Source organism: Carassius carassius, chromosome 10, assembly GCF_963082965.1.
Source record: "Carassius carassius chromosome 10, fCarCar2.1, whole genome shotgun sequence".
NCBI classification, from domain to species: Eukaryota; Metazoa; Chordata; class Actinopteri; order Cypriniformes; family Cyprinidae; genus Carassius; species Carassius carassius.
Genome location: NC_081764.1, coordinates 10,412,415 through 10,427,854, shown reverse-complemented (window position 1 = coordinate 10,427,854; position 15,440 = coordinate 10,412,415). Strand labels below are relative to the sequence as shown.

At 36.2% G+C, this 15,440-nt stretch overlaps 1 protein-coding gene and 1 pseudogene across 3 annotated transcripts; both read right to left on the bottom strand.

Annotated features, from left to right (window-relative positions):
* Positions 1-3,243: 3,243 nt before the first annotated feature.
* LOC132152243 (uncharacterized) lies at positions 3,244-4,458 on the bottom strand (annotated as a pseudogene).
* Positions 4,459-9,030: 4,572 nt separating this feature from the next.
* On the bottom strand, positions 9,031-14,638 carry LOC132151756 (glycoprotein-N-acetylgalactosamine 3-beta-galactosyltransferase 1-B-like). Of its 3 annotated transcripts, none has more exons than XM_059560103.1 (4): positions 14,185-14,638; positions 13,217-13,474; positions 11,235-11,899; positions 9,031-9,552 (listed from the first exon to the last, which is right to left on the bottom strand). In XM_059560103.1, the coding sequence occupies exons 2-4, from the start codon at positions 13,434-13,436 to the stop codon at positions 9,295-9,297; spliced, it is 1,143 nt and encodes a 380-aa protein (XP_059416086.1). In that variant the 5' UTR covers positions 13,437-13,474; positions 14,185-14,638; the 3' UTR covers positions 9,031-9,294. The 3 variants fall into 3 exon arrangements, with proteins under 3 accessions (XP_059416086.1, XP_059416088.1, XP_059416087.1); XM_059560105.1 differs by having other exon boundaries at positions 13,217-13,444; XM_059560104.1 differs by lacking the exon at positions 14,185-14,638 and having other exon boundaries at positions 13,217-13,930.
* Positions 14,639-15,440: the final 802 nt, after the last annotated feature.

The window sequence follows — 15,440 nt, the reverse complement described above, 5'->3', positions numbered from 1 at the left end:
AACGATATAATAACTTAAATATTTTCCATGATTGACGCAAGTCAAAGTCTCAGCTGAAGCTGGAGAACTGCTATATTGAGTAGCTTATAAGTGGCTACTGGTCATTCCTGTTATGTACTACCTTTTGAAGTCTGTAACTAATTCAAGGGATAGTTCACCCCAAAATAATATTTTTGTCATTAATTCACCCTCATGTAATTCACCCAAAAATATATTTTTTTGTCATTAATTCACCCTCAGGTCGTTCCAAACCCATAAGACCTTCATTCTTCTTCAGAACACAAATTAAGATATTTTTGATGAAATCTGAGAGCTTTCTGTACCAAACAGCAATGGAACTACCACGTTCAAGACCCAGAAAAGTATTCTCGTAGCATAAAATTAAGGTTAAACCACATCACATGGACTATTTTAATGATGACCTTACTTTCTGTGCCTTGAAATGTTTATACATGTATAAATGTGTATACATGTATAAACATGTATAAATTACTCATTCTTGACAAAAGGCAAAACAGCTGTGTGTGTGCGCACATTTGAATAATGTCGGGCTGTGAACGTGTTCGGGCTTTTAAAAAGCTGTCAATAAAAATGTACTTGTCGGGCTCGGCCAATTCCTTTTGGGCTCGGGTCCTGTCGGGCCTAACTTTTATGGCCCGATTACAGCTCTAAACCAAATATATATCTTACAAGAATGACTCCCAGATTCTATAGTCTCAGAAAGACAAATCATACCATATGAGGAAAGAAAGAGAGACAGTGATCTTACTTGTTAACAGAAACAGTCACCTTCATAACATGGTTGAGTTCAGGAACTTTATATAACAATCTGTAGAGAGGAGAGTTATTGTCCTTTTAGGTCTGAGGGAAAACCTTTTTTTTTTTTTTCATCTCAACTTGAACTAAACTTTCACAAAAATTTCACAGGTGACAAGTAATGTGCAGTATAATGTTAGAGCCTGACCTGACTTTGACTGAGAACTGAACATTTGTGCGCAGCAACAGGAGGCCTCGACCTTGTGGCATGGATGGCTGATTCTCTACAACAAATGAGCTAAAAACACACCAACATATAATAAAGCACATAAGCATGAAGACAGAGTTGTGTATTTGTTGTTGTGTACATGGTTGAGTGTACCTCTTTATTAGTTTGGTCAATAGAGTGTCCAATCTACTCTTTAAAGGGGGTTTTCGGTCCGGGATGGGGTCATTTTCGTAGGTCATCTTCCCTACCAGCTCATCAAGCTTCTGTAAGAACATCTGCAGCTGGAACATGCACTCTATAATTTGAGTGAACCTGTCGAAGACCATAAACATCTTAAAAGTAGTACTGAATGGTGTTTGTACTGATCACCGCTCAGAGAAATTCATGAGCAGTTACCATTTCTCTAAGTGTTCCAGACTTGTATTATCAGGAGCACCAATGCAGGACTTCTGTTGTCTCCGCTTCCACTCCACCAGTTCCTCATCTATGAGTGCTGAGCGCAGAACATCAGCAGCGTCCAACATAGCCGAGATATCAGACAGGAAGTTCTAAGACAATGATACAAAAACAGCATGGTTTATAAACACACATATATACATATATATTTTTTTTTGTTTTTGTTTTAGGCTCTTTTCAGTTAGTTTCTCTGGCAACCTAATTTCAAAAGTTTAGTTAACAATAATAATCCTGAATAGAATAGAATAGAATAGACATGCACACACAATTTGCCTACCCTTCTGCAGTTATCAAGTGCATTGAGCATCTTCTGAAGCCCTTCTAATTGCTTTTTCTTCTCTTCTTCAGTGCAAGCTAAAGACACATTAAATATACACACATATTAACACCACCACATATAGTGAAATCAAAGACAGTGTGTTTAGTGTGCAGCCTCACAGTCCATTAGGTGCGTCTGATATTTAAAATCAAACTCATCCTGCTGCTCCTCCAAACACCTTACGCTGTGCTCCATCACCTGTCAAAAGAAACAATGAATCATGCTCTTGAACAAACACGCACACACACACACATACCTGTATAAGTGTATACTCACAGACACACACCTCTACTTTGGTCTTAAGGTCTTTTAACCTATTTTCTACTTGTCTCTGGCTCTCCAACTCCATTGCAGCTGGCTGAACCTGCAACATCTGCACCTGAATCATTGAGAGAGAGAATCAGAAGTGACTGATGATGATGCTGATAATGATATTAATAATGATGATGATGATGATGATACTTTAATTCACTAACTTGCTGTGCAAGTTCTGCATCATTCAAGATCCCTTTCTCCTTCACCAGGAACCAGTTGATAATAGTAGCAAGAGTATAGGGTTCCTCTTGGTATTTCTGCATACAAGCAAATGTAAAAATGCATAGCTGTCAAAAATGAATGCTCTACAATCAAAAACTATTACCAAAAAGATATTTTTTTTCCAGCTGATGAATAAAAGAATAATTGACATATAAAGCATAATCATGTTCACAGTGCACTTGGAAATAAAAAGAACAATATCATCAGTTGGTTTGGACGGCAACATATTTGAGGCTATAGTTAAAGTTATTGGTGTAAACAGGCCTTTAGTCTACCAGTATAGTTTTTGTCACATGGACTATTTTAATGATGACCTTACTTTCTGTGCCTTGAAACGTGGTAGTTCTGTTGCTGTCTATCCAGGGTCAGTGAGGTTATATATGAATTTTAGCTCCAAAGATGAATGAAGGTCTTACAGATTGGGAACGACATGAGGGTGAGTTATTAATGACAGAATTTTCATTTTTGGGTGAACCATCCCTTTAAAATATTATTTCTATAAATACCAGACTGTAATTATATGCGCAAGCTCAGGGACTAATGACAAGTACATTGAACATATTTCATAAAAAGGAAGTATTTTGAAATATTGATTGTATCATATTATAATAGTATAATATATATATATATATATATATATATAAATCATACAGGGTTCTTTAACTTTCTATATCAATTTCTGAAAAAGTAGAATGTTGAATGGAAAAATGCTAAAATTAGCTCAAGTTTGTGTTGTTATTTTTTTCCGCACAAGAAATTAAGTCACTTCGTTCTGATGTCATTAAATACCTTTTGGATATTAAGGTATTTATTACTGAACGGGAACATATTTATTATGACTGAACATATAGACAAATAGAGTGATCTAAACATTATTTAATACAGATGGAAAAATCCTTGAGGCCCTGCAGCAATGCAACTGTTGTTCTTGACTCTCTTCATCGGTTTCTCCTTGGTCTTTTATTGGACAGTGATAGTTCTGTCCTCCCAGCTGTTCTGGTTCATTACAAGGTCAGCTTCCTCTTTCATGCTGTTCAGTAGATATTTAATCTCTGCCTTCACACCTGTTTTTAATCCAGCCCCCAACACATAACCGGCAACTCCTGCAGTTCCACCCCGTTACAGCCATAAGTGCATCTGTGCCCAGATCCACAGTGCTGAAGATGGCTCTCTCTTTTGCAGTGTCATAGCAGCTAACCAAAGCATAGTAAACGGCTGTTCCCAGATTATACAGTGTGGAGACTGCCAGAATCCACTCCACTACTGTATACACTTGCTCATCTTTTTTAATTACACATTGATGCTGAGGATCCCCATTTTAGTGCCAACGTACAGATCTCACCTTGCAAGTTTGAATCCAGCTCTCAGCGTTAGATAAAGACACTATGCGGCTTCCAGGCCTCGAGATAACACGCTACTATCCAGAATCACCATCCTGGGTCACACCTGCACACTGGAATCCCAAGCTTCCACAAGCCTGCTGTGCTTCCTCAAGACACAATTGCTTGCTCTGTTCTGCAGCCTGCCCGAGAAACCGAGTACCTTTCACCCTCACCCAGCCATTGCATTGCCCCCTATTCCTAACTTTACTCTCATCTTTCTCACCCACCTCAGCTAGCTGATGAATGTTAAATATAACAGCCTGTAGATAGCACGGTGACTCAGAGTTCAGCATAGAAGGAGATGAAGGAGTTTTGAATCCATTGGTAAAGCTGTGATGAACCATGTGTGATGAATCCCTCTCTTTACCTCTCTTAATCACTACCAGTATGTCCTAAAAAAATGTATGTGTATCATTTTGCCCCAACACCGCATATAGTTGCATTATCAACACTTGGGCTTCAAACAAACATCCTGCTGACACCTGCACTGGCACCATTGCCAACCCTAATAGCTCTTGAGAGAAACCCTTTCCTTTCCAGCCTCCATTAGAGAGCTCTGCACAGCTTGCACAGCTTCCATTGGAGGTCCAGCTGACCTTGTAGAGAGGCTGAGAGTTACAAGACCAATTGATGGGCAGCAGAAAGATCTTCAACCACTTGTGATTTTTTATCTTCTTGAAATATTTCTGAAGTGACTGAAGGGCCTCAGTTTGCTTTGAGGGAGTGGCACTCTGCCAAATACCACATCGGATAGTAAGAGGTGGATGAGAAGTAACCATTTGAGTTTTGAGTTCCTTTTAGCCATGTTGAACTATGGAGACCTGCAACATCAAGCAAATTATGGTTTCTGAATTTAAAAAAGGAGAAGCTGAATGTGTTGAAGGAACCGTCCTGCCCAAAGTGAAAGTTTTGTCATAATTTTTTCATCCCCATGTCTTTCTCATGTATGTATTTTTTCTTCTGTGGAACACAAAATGTGATATTTTGATGGTATGATATTTTATGTTGCTAACTAAACAGTGTCGGGTCCCACTGACTTGTCCATACAATGGAAATCAATGGCACCTGAAACCGTTTAGATAATAACATTCTTCTAAATATATTTGGTGTTCCACAGAAGAAAGTTGTAACTTAGTCATACAGGTTTGGAACAGCATGAGGGTGAGTAAATGAGGTTTCATTTTCATTTTTAGGTAAACTGTCCCTTTAAATTGTGTATGCACTTTCCATGAAGCTGTTTATTTAAATACTGTATCTGCACAAATATCTGCAGGGGATACTTTGTGTATTTGTGTGCTTGATGTTTTCAAAGTGAAACTGGACAAAAAGAAGTAAGGAAGGAAGAAAATAAAATAATTTTTTTCTAAAAGTCTTTCCATGCTGTTCTACATACTCTACACTTTCTGGCATATATTTAGCAAATTTCAAGTTTTGAAATAAAATAACATTAACTTTGCTTTGTATTTGCAAATGTATTATCTTTGTCTTGTTTGTTCAATTATTTATATTTTATATATATATTTTTAAATGTTCTATCATAAGGTTCCATCATATAATTTTAAAACATGCAGTCTGTCAGTAAAAAAAAAAAAAAAAAATACTAAATTACAGAGGAAATTATATCTCAACTCTTTGCATTTGCATGCTTTGAAATCATTGATCTTCAGATTAGCATAAGATTAATAAGGCTCTTAGTTTATAAAAATCCCGATAGTACCTCTGTGTTGGAATCCAGCCTTCACAAAAACATATATATCTCCCTTTCTCTCGTTTTGTCCCCTTCTCTCTCATTGCCCAGTGATGAATGTGACATCACGTGGAGAGGATCAATGTGTTCTGGGTGTTTTGTTTATTTACCCTCAAGCCCCCTCGATTCCTCTAATTCTTTCTCTGCTTTCTCTCTTTAAAGTGTTAGTTCACCCAAAAAATTTAATTATGTCATTAATGACTCACGCTCATGTCGTTCCAAACCCGTAAGACCTCCGTTCATCTTCGGAAGACAGTTGGAGGACAAAATTCCCAAAGAATATTTCAGTAATGTAGATGTTTAATTTATTATTTTATAGGTGTATGTAATTTCCATTTAATATTCTGCTGTTATTTGTAGCTATATTGGGAATATGATCACTCAAAAAGGCAACCGATACAGAGAGAATGTAAAGAGATGGCTGGAATGAATCATAATGAATCCATTAAAACCTTAATGGCTCCATTAAAGTGATATCTGGGTGTTTAATATGGGCTCAAACAGAAGTTTCATCTGCCTAATGGGCAGGAGGAGTGTTTTAAAAACAGTATTAAAAGTGCACAATATTGGGAAATAATAATAAATGCCATAATATACTCGCCTCCATGTTGTGCTGCAGAAAAAAAAAAATCATCAAGGTTTGAAACAGTGTGAGGATGAATAAAAGACACTATGAAGTCACATTGTAAAAACCCAGAAGCGAGTTAGCAATTTAGCACTTTCGGTTCCATTGTCCCAAGGTCAGTGTTTTTTTTTTAAATGGGAGTTTGGTTAAATCCCCTAAAATAAGGTCCTTGGTTTACACAAGCTCAGTAGACTTTCACAGTTTATTCTACAACATAAAACACACTAGTTACACCCAGATACCAGTTAAATTTTTTTAGATGATTTTGATGGACAAAATGCGTAAGTTTCATGAACTATGACTGAACACAGAGCTTATTTTTTGCAATAATACAAAAGCCTTTGGGAAAATTTTATTGTTTTTTTTGTCGAGGGAACCAGTGCGATGCTAACAGCCGATCGGCCTACAACGTGACATCATAGTTCCCCAAATCTATTGAGATCTACTCCTCAAGAGTATGAAACACAGAATGACATGTTATAATAATAATAATAATAATAATAATAATAATAATAATGAAAAACTACTCCTTCAAGGTCAAGGGTATTTATGCTATATTATTCATTTGTATTTCACAGGAACATTTGTATTTCTACACCATTTAGACGTAAGTTGCAATTTTCTAACATACTTTAGGCGATTATGATACATCTATTATTAATTAAAGTAGCCTAACACCAGGGCTTGATGGGATTTTTCTCTTTGGTCCGTTGTAGTGAATGAAGGATATCTTTGTTGGACTGTTAGGACGTAGAAACACAGAGTCTAGTAAGTCTGTGATAGGAGATGTAAAGAGCAAACGGGGTATAAAAAAATTGCATTACATTGAGGTTAATTTATAAATAATTGTCTACATTTACAGTGTCACTATAGTCAAGCAAACCGATCTACCTCGTTTGTAACAGCTGAATTTTGCAGAATGAGTGACAGACAGAATATTGCAGGGAATACACTGACCTCTACCGGGCATTGTGGAGAATTGTAATAAATTAATATCCTTAAAAAACTAGCCTTACAGTATGAGTTTGTTTTGACTATCAGCCATTCCTGCTTGGAGAGGAGAGGGAAGAGGCAACAGTTTCTGAAAAGACAGAAGGCTGGGGTAAGAATTTATTTAGCTCAAGTTCAAATGAAGTTCACTTTAGCTAGAATGTTAAAATTAATGGTCTTTCTTTTTAGGAGGTTTCTGCACAATTTAATTGAATGTATTTGTATCCATGACGGTTTTGCTGTGGTGTTTGAAGCCTGATCTCTTCTGTCCAGAACTCATCCCAAAGAAAAAGTCAAGTCTTTTTAAGATAACCGAGCTGTATGAGTTTTAATTTATTGTCAGTGTTTATTGCAGTACTAACATTGTAGTAATTAATGTTGGATAAGAATTCTTACATTTAAGCCATTAAGATTTCTGAGTACAGAAAGTACCAAACTCAAATCAGATAAAGGATGTTTTGACAAATTTACTTAGATTTCAGGAATGACAACAATCCTGGGATGAAAAGACAAATGTAGAATATGTAAGCCACATGTTGTAAATTTTCGTGGTCATACAGTACCTTAATATGATTAAGAATCATGAAAAATATGAAAAATATAATTGATGTGCACAACTTGATTTAGGTACTAAAATAAAGATATTTTTGCTAATAATAATAATAATAATAATAATAATGTCACAACATCTGTATTTTGTAATTTTTATTTGCTTATTAGATTGAATCACTTCAATCTACAATTGAATTCACTTCAGTTCTACAATAAATGCTAAAGTGCCAATTTGCTTGGAGTGGTCAAAGGAAAGTAGAGGATTGTATTAAACAAAAATCATTTTTCGTTTCAAGTAAATTTATTAATTCAAATTAACTTTATTTGAAATCCTTCATAACTGTGCCAAGTGTCATACTATATAGTGCACAGACAAAATGCTTGCAAGTGCCAGAAGATTCTCTAATGGACCGTTTGAGCACTGCCTGCAACAAAAACCTTCACAGATGCACTCCAGTCAATTAAATAATTTATTGTGTGGACTGAAAAACCCAACTCTCAAACTGCTTTTCCTTACAGTATTTTACACTATTGCACTCATCTACAAACTCCCATTAGAATTAAAAAAATAAAAATAAAAACCTTCCAGGCTTATCTACCTTTACTTCTTTCCCAGGCTCTCTATTTGCCCAGCCAACAAGATCTTACTAATTTGTATCCCTGCAACTTTCTTAATGGGCTAGTTCAGCCAAAAATTATGATTTTATCATCCTCTACTAATGTTGTTTCAATCCTGTATGAATTTCTTTCTTCTGTTGAACACAAAATATATTTTGAAGAATGTGTGCAACCAAACTATTACAAGTAGCCATTGACTTCCATAGTATTTTTCAATATTGTGTAAGTTAACGGCTACCTGCATTTGTTTGGTTACCAACATTCTTCAAAATATATATTTTTGAACAGAAGAAAGAAAATAATACAAGTTTTGAACAACTTGAGGATGAGTAAATGATGAAAACTTTCATTTTTGGTTGAACTATTCCTTTAATCCCTTTCAGAGAAGGGTAATATGCTGTTCTGGTGTCATTTGAAAGACTACATCCTGGTTAATTTTCTATGGATGTAATCTTAGTCAAAGTAAATTGTACACGTTCAACTTTGGTATACAGTGTAGAGAAAACACTGCTGGAGCTTGAATGTTTGCTCAACTACAATTATTGCTTTAACTCAATACAAATGCGGTCCAGGGACATATGGAAGTGGATGATTTTTCTGGATCAGAGCAGAGGCACAAATTCAATGGAATAAATAAATTAAAGAAGAATCAAGGCCCCTTTTACTCATGGCACTGCTGTTAAATCATATATGGCGGTGTGTTTATGATTTCACAGTGCAGAGCAAACACAGAATATATACATATATATACATATACATATATATATACATACATATATATATATATATATATATATATATATATATATATATATATATATATATATAGCCTTCCTTTATTGCCCCAAAATATTATCCAATGTTATTATACTGTTAAGGCAGGCTCCTATACTCATACCCCAAGAACCACATACTCTGGCTCTTATAACGAAGAGCACTCCCAAGCTGTAGCAGTTCATTAAATTACACAAACATGTCATGCACACATTTCTGTGGCACAATATAAAAAGACATTATCCAAAAAATGCAAAGCCGTCCCAAAAAGTTATTTTGGAAGATTTTAAATTTCCATGCAAAAAGCTGCTATAGCTTTTCATTGAGTTCAGGGGATTTCTTTTCTCCTTCCTTTGCTCTTACCCCCAGCCTTTCCTCTATGTCTCCGATTTCCACTTTGTCTGGGGCTGGGGCATTGAAGTCTTGTATGACACTGGGTTCAGCGGGCTGATAGCGGTATTTGTAACCAAAGGCACGCAGGTGGTAAGTGTAGTATTCCAGCAGGTACATGTTTGATGGATTCACATAGTGGAAAGAAACAGCCAGGTCCGAGCAACACTGTGGGCCCTGAGAGAAACAAAGAGAAAAATTGTATTATTCTATAAATAAGAATGAAGAAAGATCCTGTAATTGAGTACTCATCCTGTGGTTCCAAACCCACGTCTTACTCTTCCAATGAAAGTGGTCTGCATCTTTTAAGAGGAATTAAAAGCTCCATAAAATTACAATATATTGTATAGACTGATTATAATACATTGAATCACACTGATTTGGTTTTGGCTCAAAGATACAGTTGCAAAAGTTGACAGCTAACTGGAAGATTTAGTGAAAAATCACTTCGATTTAAGTCAGTTCCAGACTCCAATTCAAAAGACTTGGAATATAATCACCATTCAATTCAACTAATTTTATGGTGCTTTTAGATCCTTGCCGAAACAAGAAAATATTTGTCCCCATTCAGTGTAATAGAAATGGAAAAGAGCCCATATTATGCAAACATGTTTGTGTTCAATAGAAAACGACAATTAGAAACATCTTATGATTTTGGTGACATTATGAGTAAACAATGAAAAAAAAATCTTTAATTTGTGTTCCAGAGAGAAAGAAAAAAGAATCCACACAGGTTTGAATCAAAACAAGGATTATTATAACAAATGACAGAAGTTTCTCTCATTTATAAAACTCTTAGCTATAAACTGGTTTTGTTTTTACTATAACCAGGCAACAGTGCTTAAAGTAATGGGTGCCTACACTGATGCATTGAGTAGACTTTGTTCTGCGCCAAAACAAACTCATGCTCACTTGGGCTGGTGACACAGGGATGAATGCCTTTTGACTTGAAGCACATGTAGTGTATGTTCTTGTGTCATTTATTTGAAAAGGATGTTAAGGGCTAGATTCACACGTTCAGGATGCACTAAGTGCAAACACAGGCAGTGAAGACTGATTTTCCCCTTTGCAAATATGCAAATATCTTAACTGCCTAAATGTCGCATCAGTGTTTTCCATACATTGATTCATTTGTGGTGACAAGCCACAAATATATTTTCCAACTGGCTTTGACTTGGTTGATTAAACATGAGCACTGAAGTTTCAAGATCAAAATGCGGCACAGGTGTTTTAATAGAAATGTATCTTTTTTAAGGTAACCGATTGTCTTCAGTAAAGTTTTAATTTCATTATCATTGAATCTTTCCTATGATGCCTGATAAGGTAGCCTTTATGAGAACAGCCCTGCTTTGAATACACCCATTACAGGGGAAACCACTATTTCTTCTGTTCCTAAAGTGCTTCCTGCTGGCAGAGAATGAATTTGAACTTTCAATAAGCCTCTTTGATGTTTTATATTTACATTATATACATATATAATTCACCCAGGGGAAGTGCTGCCACACATAGCGTGTAAGTCTATGGGAAACACTGTAGCATTCCAAACAGATTACTGAAAAGAAAAAAAAAAATGTAGGGCAGGGACTTGGTTCAATACATTTGTTGAATGGACAAAGGCAGATCGGAATACAAAATTGCAGCTGATTGTAAAAAGGGGTGGGGTTTAAACTGGCAAAATGCTTGGAGAAGTCTGTCATTTCACTGGAAGATCAAGTTCTGATAATTTAATAAAAAATATGTAAATGAGGCAAAAACCATATGCATGGATAAACTAAGATACACCATACTCAAAGCAAAAAAACTAAGATATTGATAATGGAGGTTTTGTAGCCTTTGATGCTATCTGAATTCGGACTCACCTCCACAATGGGATAAAAACAGTATTTCCAATACCAGAAGGTCTTAGAAAATGTGGCAGTGAGATGGGACTCTGGTCCGAAAGGATGGAATGTCTCTCTTTGTAAGGTGTCTCTGGAGTCTCCTGCCACAACTCCAACCTTCTCCATACACTGACCCAGAGCTAGGTCCTCCACTGAGCTAGAGTGAGTGCACACTTTGGTGTGAAATCCTTCCACAAATCTCCTCAGAGCCTCTTTGCTCAGCACGTAACCTGCGCCACCACTCATGTAGCCCTGTTTTGCGAATGGCTTAAACCGCCGGCCAAAATACACTGGATCCTCTGGAGAGTGGCTGGCCAGAATCCAGCGCAGGTTGTCGACGATCACGTAAGTGTCATCATCCGCTTTGAGGAACCAGTCTGCCTCATCTCCATACTTGTCCATGACGTAGTGGAAAGCACGAATGGTTTTCCAGTAGAGCTGATCCCGACCTTCCTTGGTGTTTAGGCCAACCGTGGGAAAATCAGGGTCGTCCACAGAGCTTATGAAAACCACAATGTTGCAGTGGCGACTCCATGTGGCTTTCACATGCTGTGCTTTCTTCTCAAGATTATTAGGGCTGGTCATGACCCAGCACAAAACGCGTACATGCTTAAAGAGAGTGTCAGCCAGTGTGCCATCCTCACCTACAAAAGACAAACTGTGATTATTCTGAAAAATAAATGATATAGACCTAATTTTTTTATATATATAAAAAAAAAAAAAAAAATCACATGCTACCATTTAGACAAGAATATTTTGAATTTGCATTATCATAGTGATATTTTTTTTAAATGAGAATAATTTATTTGTCAAACTGCAAAACGTTTAAAGTGATAGTTCACTCAAACAAACATTTCCTCATCGTTTTGTCAACCTAATGTCATTCCAAAGCTATAAGACTTTAATACTTCTTTTGGAACACAAATTATTATTATTATTATTATTTTATCTACTCATTAAGACATTTTGTACTGTCTTTCAGTGGAGGGACAGAAATCCCTTAGGTTAGGTTTCATAAAAAAATATCTTCATTTGTTTTTCGAAGATGAGGAAAGAGTAAATGACAGAATTTTGAAGCATAGAATACTACTATCGGTTTAAATTTGTCTAATACTTTTTCAGAGAATTTAGAGCCATGGATATATTGTAGTCCTGAGTTTATTACTATTGGGGTAGTTTGTTGATAACCAGCTGCAGATAAAATCCTTCTGTAAACTTTAACAAGGTCAACACATTAGATGCGAGCCGAAACTCAAGAGCAAAGTCCATCTCTCCAGAGAGTAATCACAGACAGACACATGCTCATAAAGAGTTTCTCAAAGAGTACACAAATGACTCGGTTCACATTCAAATCTTCACATTCAGAAGTTAAGTTTTTTCGGTTGTAAAATCAGGGTGATATTATATCCACAATTAATACCAATAAAAGGGTGTAATAAGCCGAAGTACCTTATACATCATCTGCCACTTTCTGTCTAACACCTATATGCATCTAACACCTAACAGTCTTTATTTTTGGTATTACAATATTTACAGATTCACTTGTTCTTTGTGGATCAAAAGACCTGACAAACAACTTCTAAACAATTGAGCATGATTGTCTGTAACAGGCAATTAAATGGGCTATCATCATCACATTATGGTATCCAACAAAACAATGCAAAACAAGTTGAGCAACTTGTACAGGTGAAATAAGAGAGCACACGTAATGTTTTTTTTATTTATTTCAATGCCATTTAAGTTTTCCCAACCAGATAGACAAATATGCTTAAAGACAAAAGAAGGAGAAGAAGAAGAAATCAGATTCTGCCATCATTTACTCACCTCATGTTGTTCTAAACCTGTTAGACTTGATTTCAAACTATTCACTGAATCTGTTTTGCCATTTTACCCATCTTCTTTCAGGTTCCACATAAGACACAGAAGTCGTAAAGGTTTATTAGTTCCTTCTCTGTATTTACCTGTATGGTGAGGATGATTTAGGTTGAAGAGAGCCAACCTCTCCTTCTTCCAGTTCTTGTTTTCTTCTTCAACCATCTCCAGTAGGCTTTTCTCGTGGACCTCGGACTGACGAGACCCCAAGTCCCGTGTGAATCCAATCTGACGCAGGAGCACGTACAGGGTGCACGTGCCTACCACGAAGCCCACGTAAAACGCGGAGCGCGCACCGAGAGCTTTCATCACGAGCTCTATGTGTAGAGACAATCACCTGAGAGGGACTATTTAGATCACAGACAGAAAGACAAAAAGAATACCTGGCTACATCAAGCAGAAGATGGATTAGTGTTCATCAGGCATATCAGTAGGTTATGTTCAAGATTCAGATCACATTAAAAGAAAAAGAAAATTGATAATGAGCCCGATGTTAGGCGCGTGCAGTCTGCGTGACATCAGCTGTGTGGTCTTAATGAATGATAATGACAACGTTAAGATAGAGCAGCATGCGTCATCATACCAGGATACAACTTATGACCGCAAACGTCTACACTGGAAATTTATGCTGAATTACAATATTTGCTTAGGAAAATAAATTAAGTGTACGCAACACTATCAGGCGTCATGTAACTAGCGTGTATTAAATAAATCAATTAAAAAAATAAATAAACTTCTAACGAGGCCGCAACATAAATTTTAAGTAAATAAAACAATTTAAAATAACACACTAAGTAAATTATATTAAACTAAAATGTTAAGACGTCATACACCATCGACAACGACACCATCCGTTTCCTTTGTTATTATTAAAGAACATAACGTTACACCTTTTGTATCAAAAAAATGAATGGCAGGTTATTTTCAATCTATAAATACTCTCTTCTGTTTCTGATAACAATAAAGTTTCAAAATAAGCAACTTTTTCATGATTACAGCAGAAGTACCTCAGGAAATATTTTAGCCTATTTTATGTAACAAGGCGTCACAGTCTTACCATACAGCTTATTTCCTCCAGAACTGAAGTGAGAAAAACTGCATGATTCGGCTGTGAGGCCGTTTCAACCCAACTCGGGGAGCTAACATAACAGTTAAGCTGTGGTTTCCAACTTAAATCCGAAAGCCTAATCAGTCAATTCTGCTTCTAAATCATGTCTGGCCTATTTTCTGCCTCACGCAGATTTTGGCTGGTGGATAATTTCAGGTTTCACTTAAAGCTAACTAGCAACGTGCTTCCTATCTATGCCTATGTTAACTGAAAGGTGTTCAGAAAAAAGTATCAAGCCGAGAGTTATGGGGGCGGTTCAGTTCAGTATTATAATTAGCCGACCCTATTCAGAGCTCCTCCCTGTCAGTCTTTATTTCTTGGACAGTGGCATACACTCATCCAACTAAGTTGAGTCACTTAATAACAGAAAAGAAAATGAAATCTTTTCGATCACACCGTCCTCGAAACGCTTGAGCAACTGTCAACTGTTCGCGGAGGCGCAATTTGATTGGATAGATGGACTGTCAATCTTCGCTAAACGAGTATGTCATTTGAACGTCGGATTATGATTGGACCACATGTATCCAACCGTGGAACACATGCGAATGGAGCCAAAAGTATCATGTCAAGAGTTGTAAAGATTTTGTTCGACGTTTGTAATAAAAGGAACAGTTCAAGTCGTGTCGTGTCTGTTTCCTCAAATGCGTATGACCACAACCTTATAATAAAATGAGCACAATTTAAAAGTAATGTTAGTAAACGAATTTATCATTTTATTAAATCAAACTGTATAAAAACATTATTTCTAAAGCTATCAGTAACAGTGGTATATTTTGTAAGTTATGTTAATATCATGGTATACGCCATTTTATATTATACCCGATTTATTCACATTGTATATTAACTTGGCAATGCTCAGAAGACACAATGTGAGTTTGTAATTTGAAATGTGAGATCTGCAGGGCAAAACGGTTTAACTCTATGAATTAAATAATATATATAGTAGACAGCATATCATACATTTTATTGTTCAATAATCTTTCATACAAGAACTTGCAATGCATTTTCAACAGGTTTTTGAGATTAAACTTTTCTTCATCAGTACAAAAATTTACAGTTGTGCATCTCATGGCCCAGCTCACAATATTTGGTTCCCAGAACGTTAGTATTTGGTTCCAAAAAACAAATGGGAACCAAAAACGAATGTTAAGGGAAAGTTCTGTGTTTGCTGGGGTGAACTTAAAAAACCTAAAGCTAATGTAAGC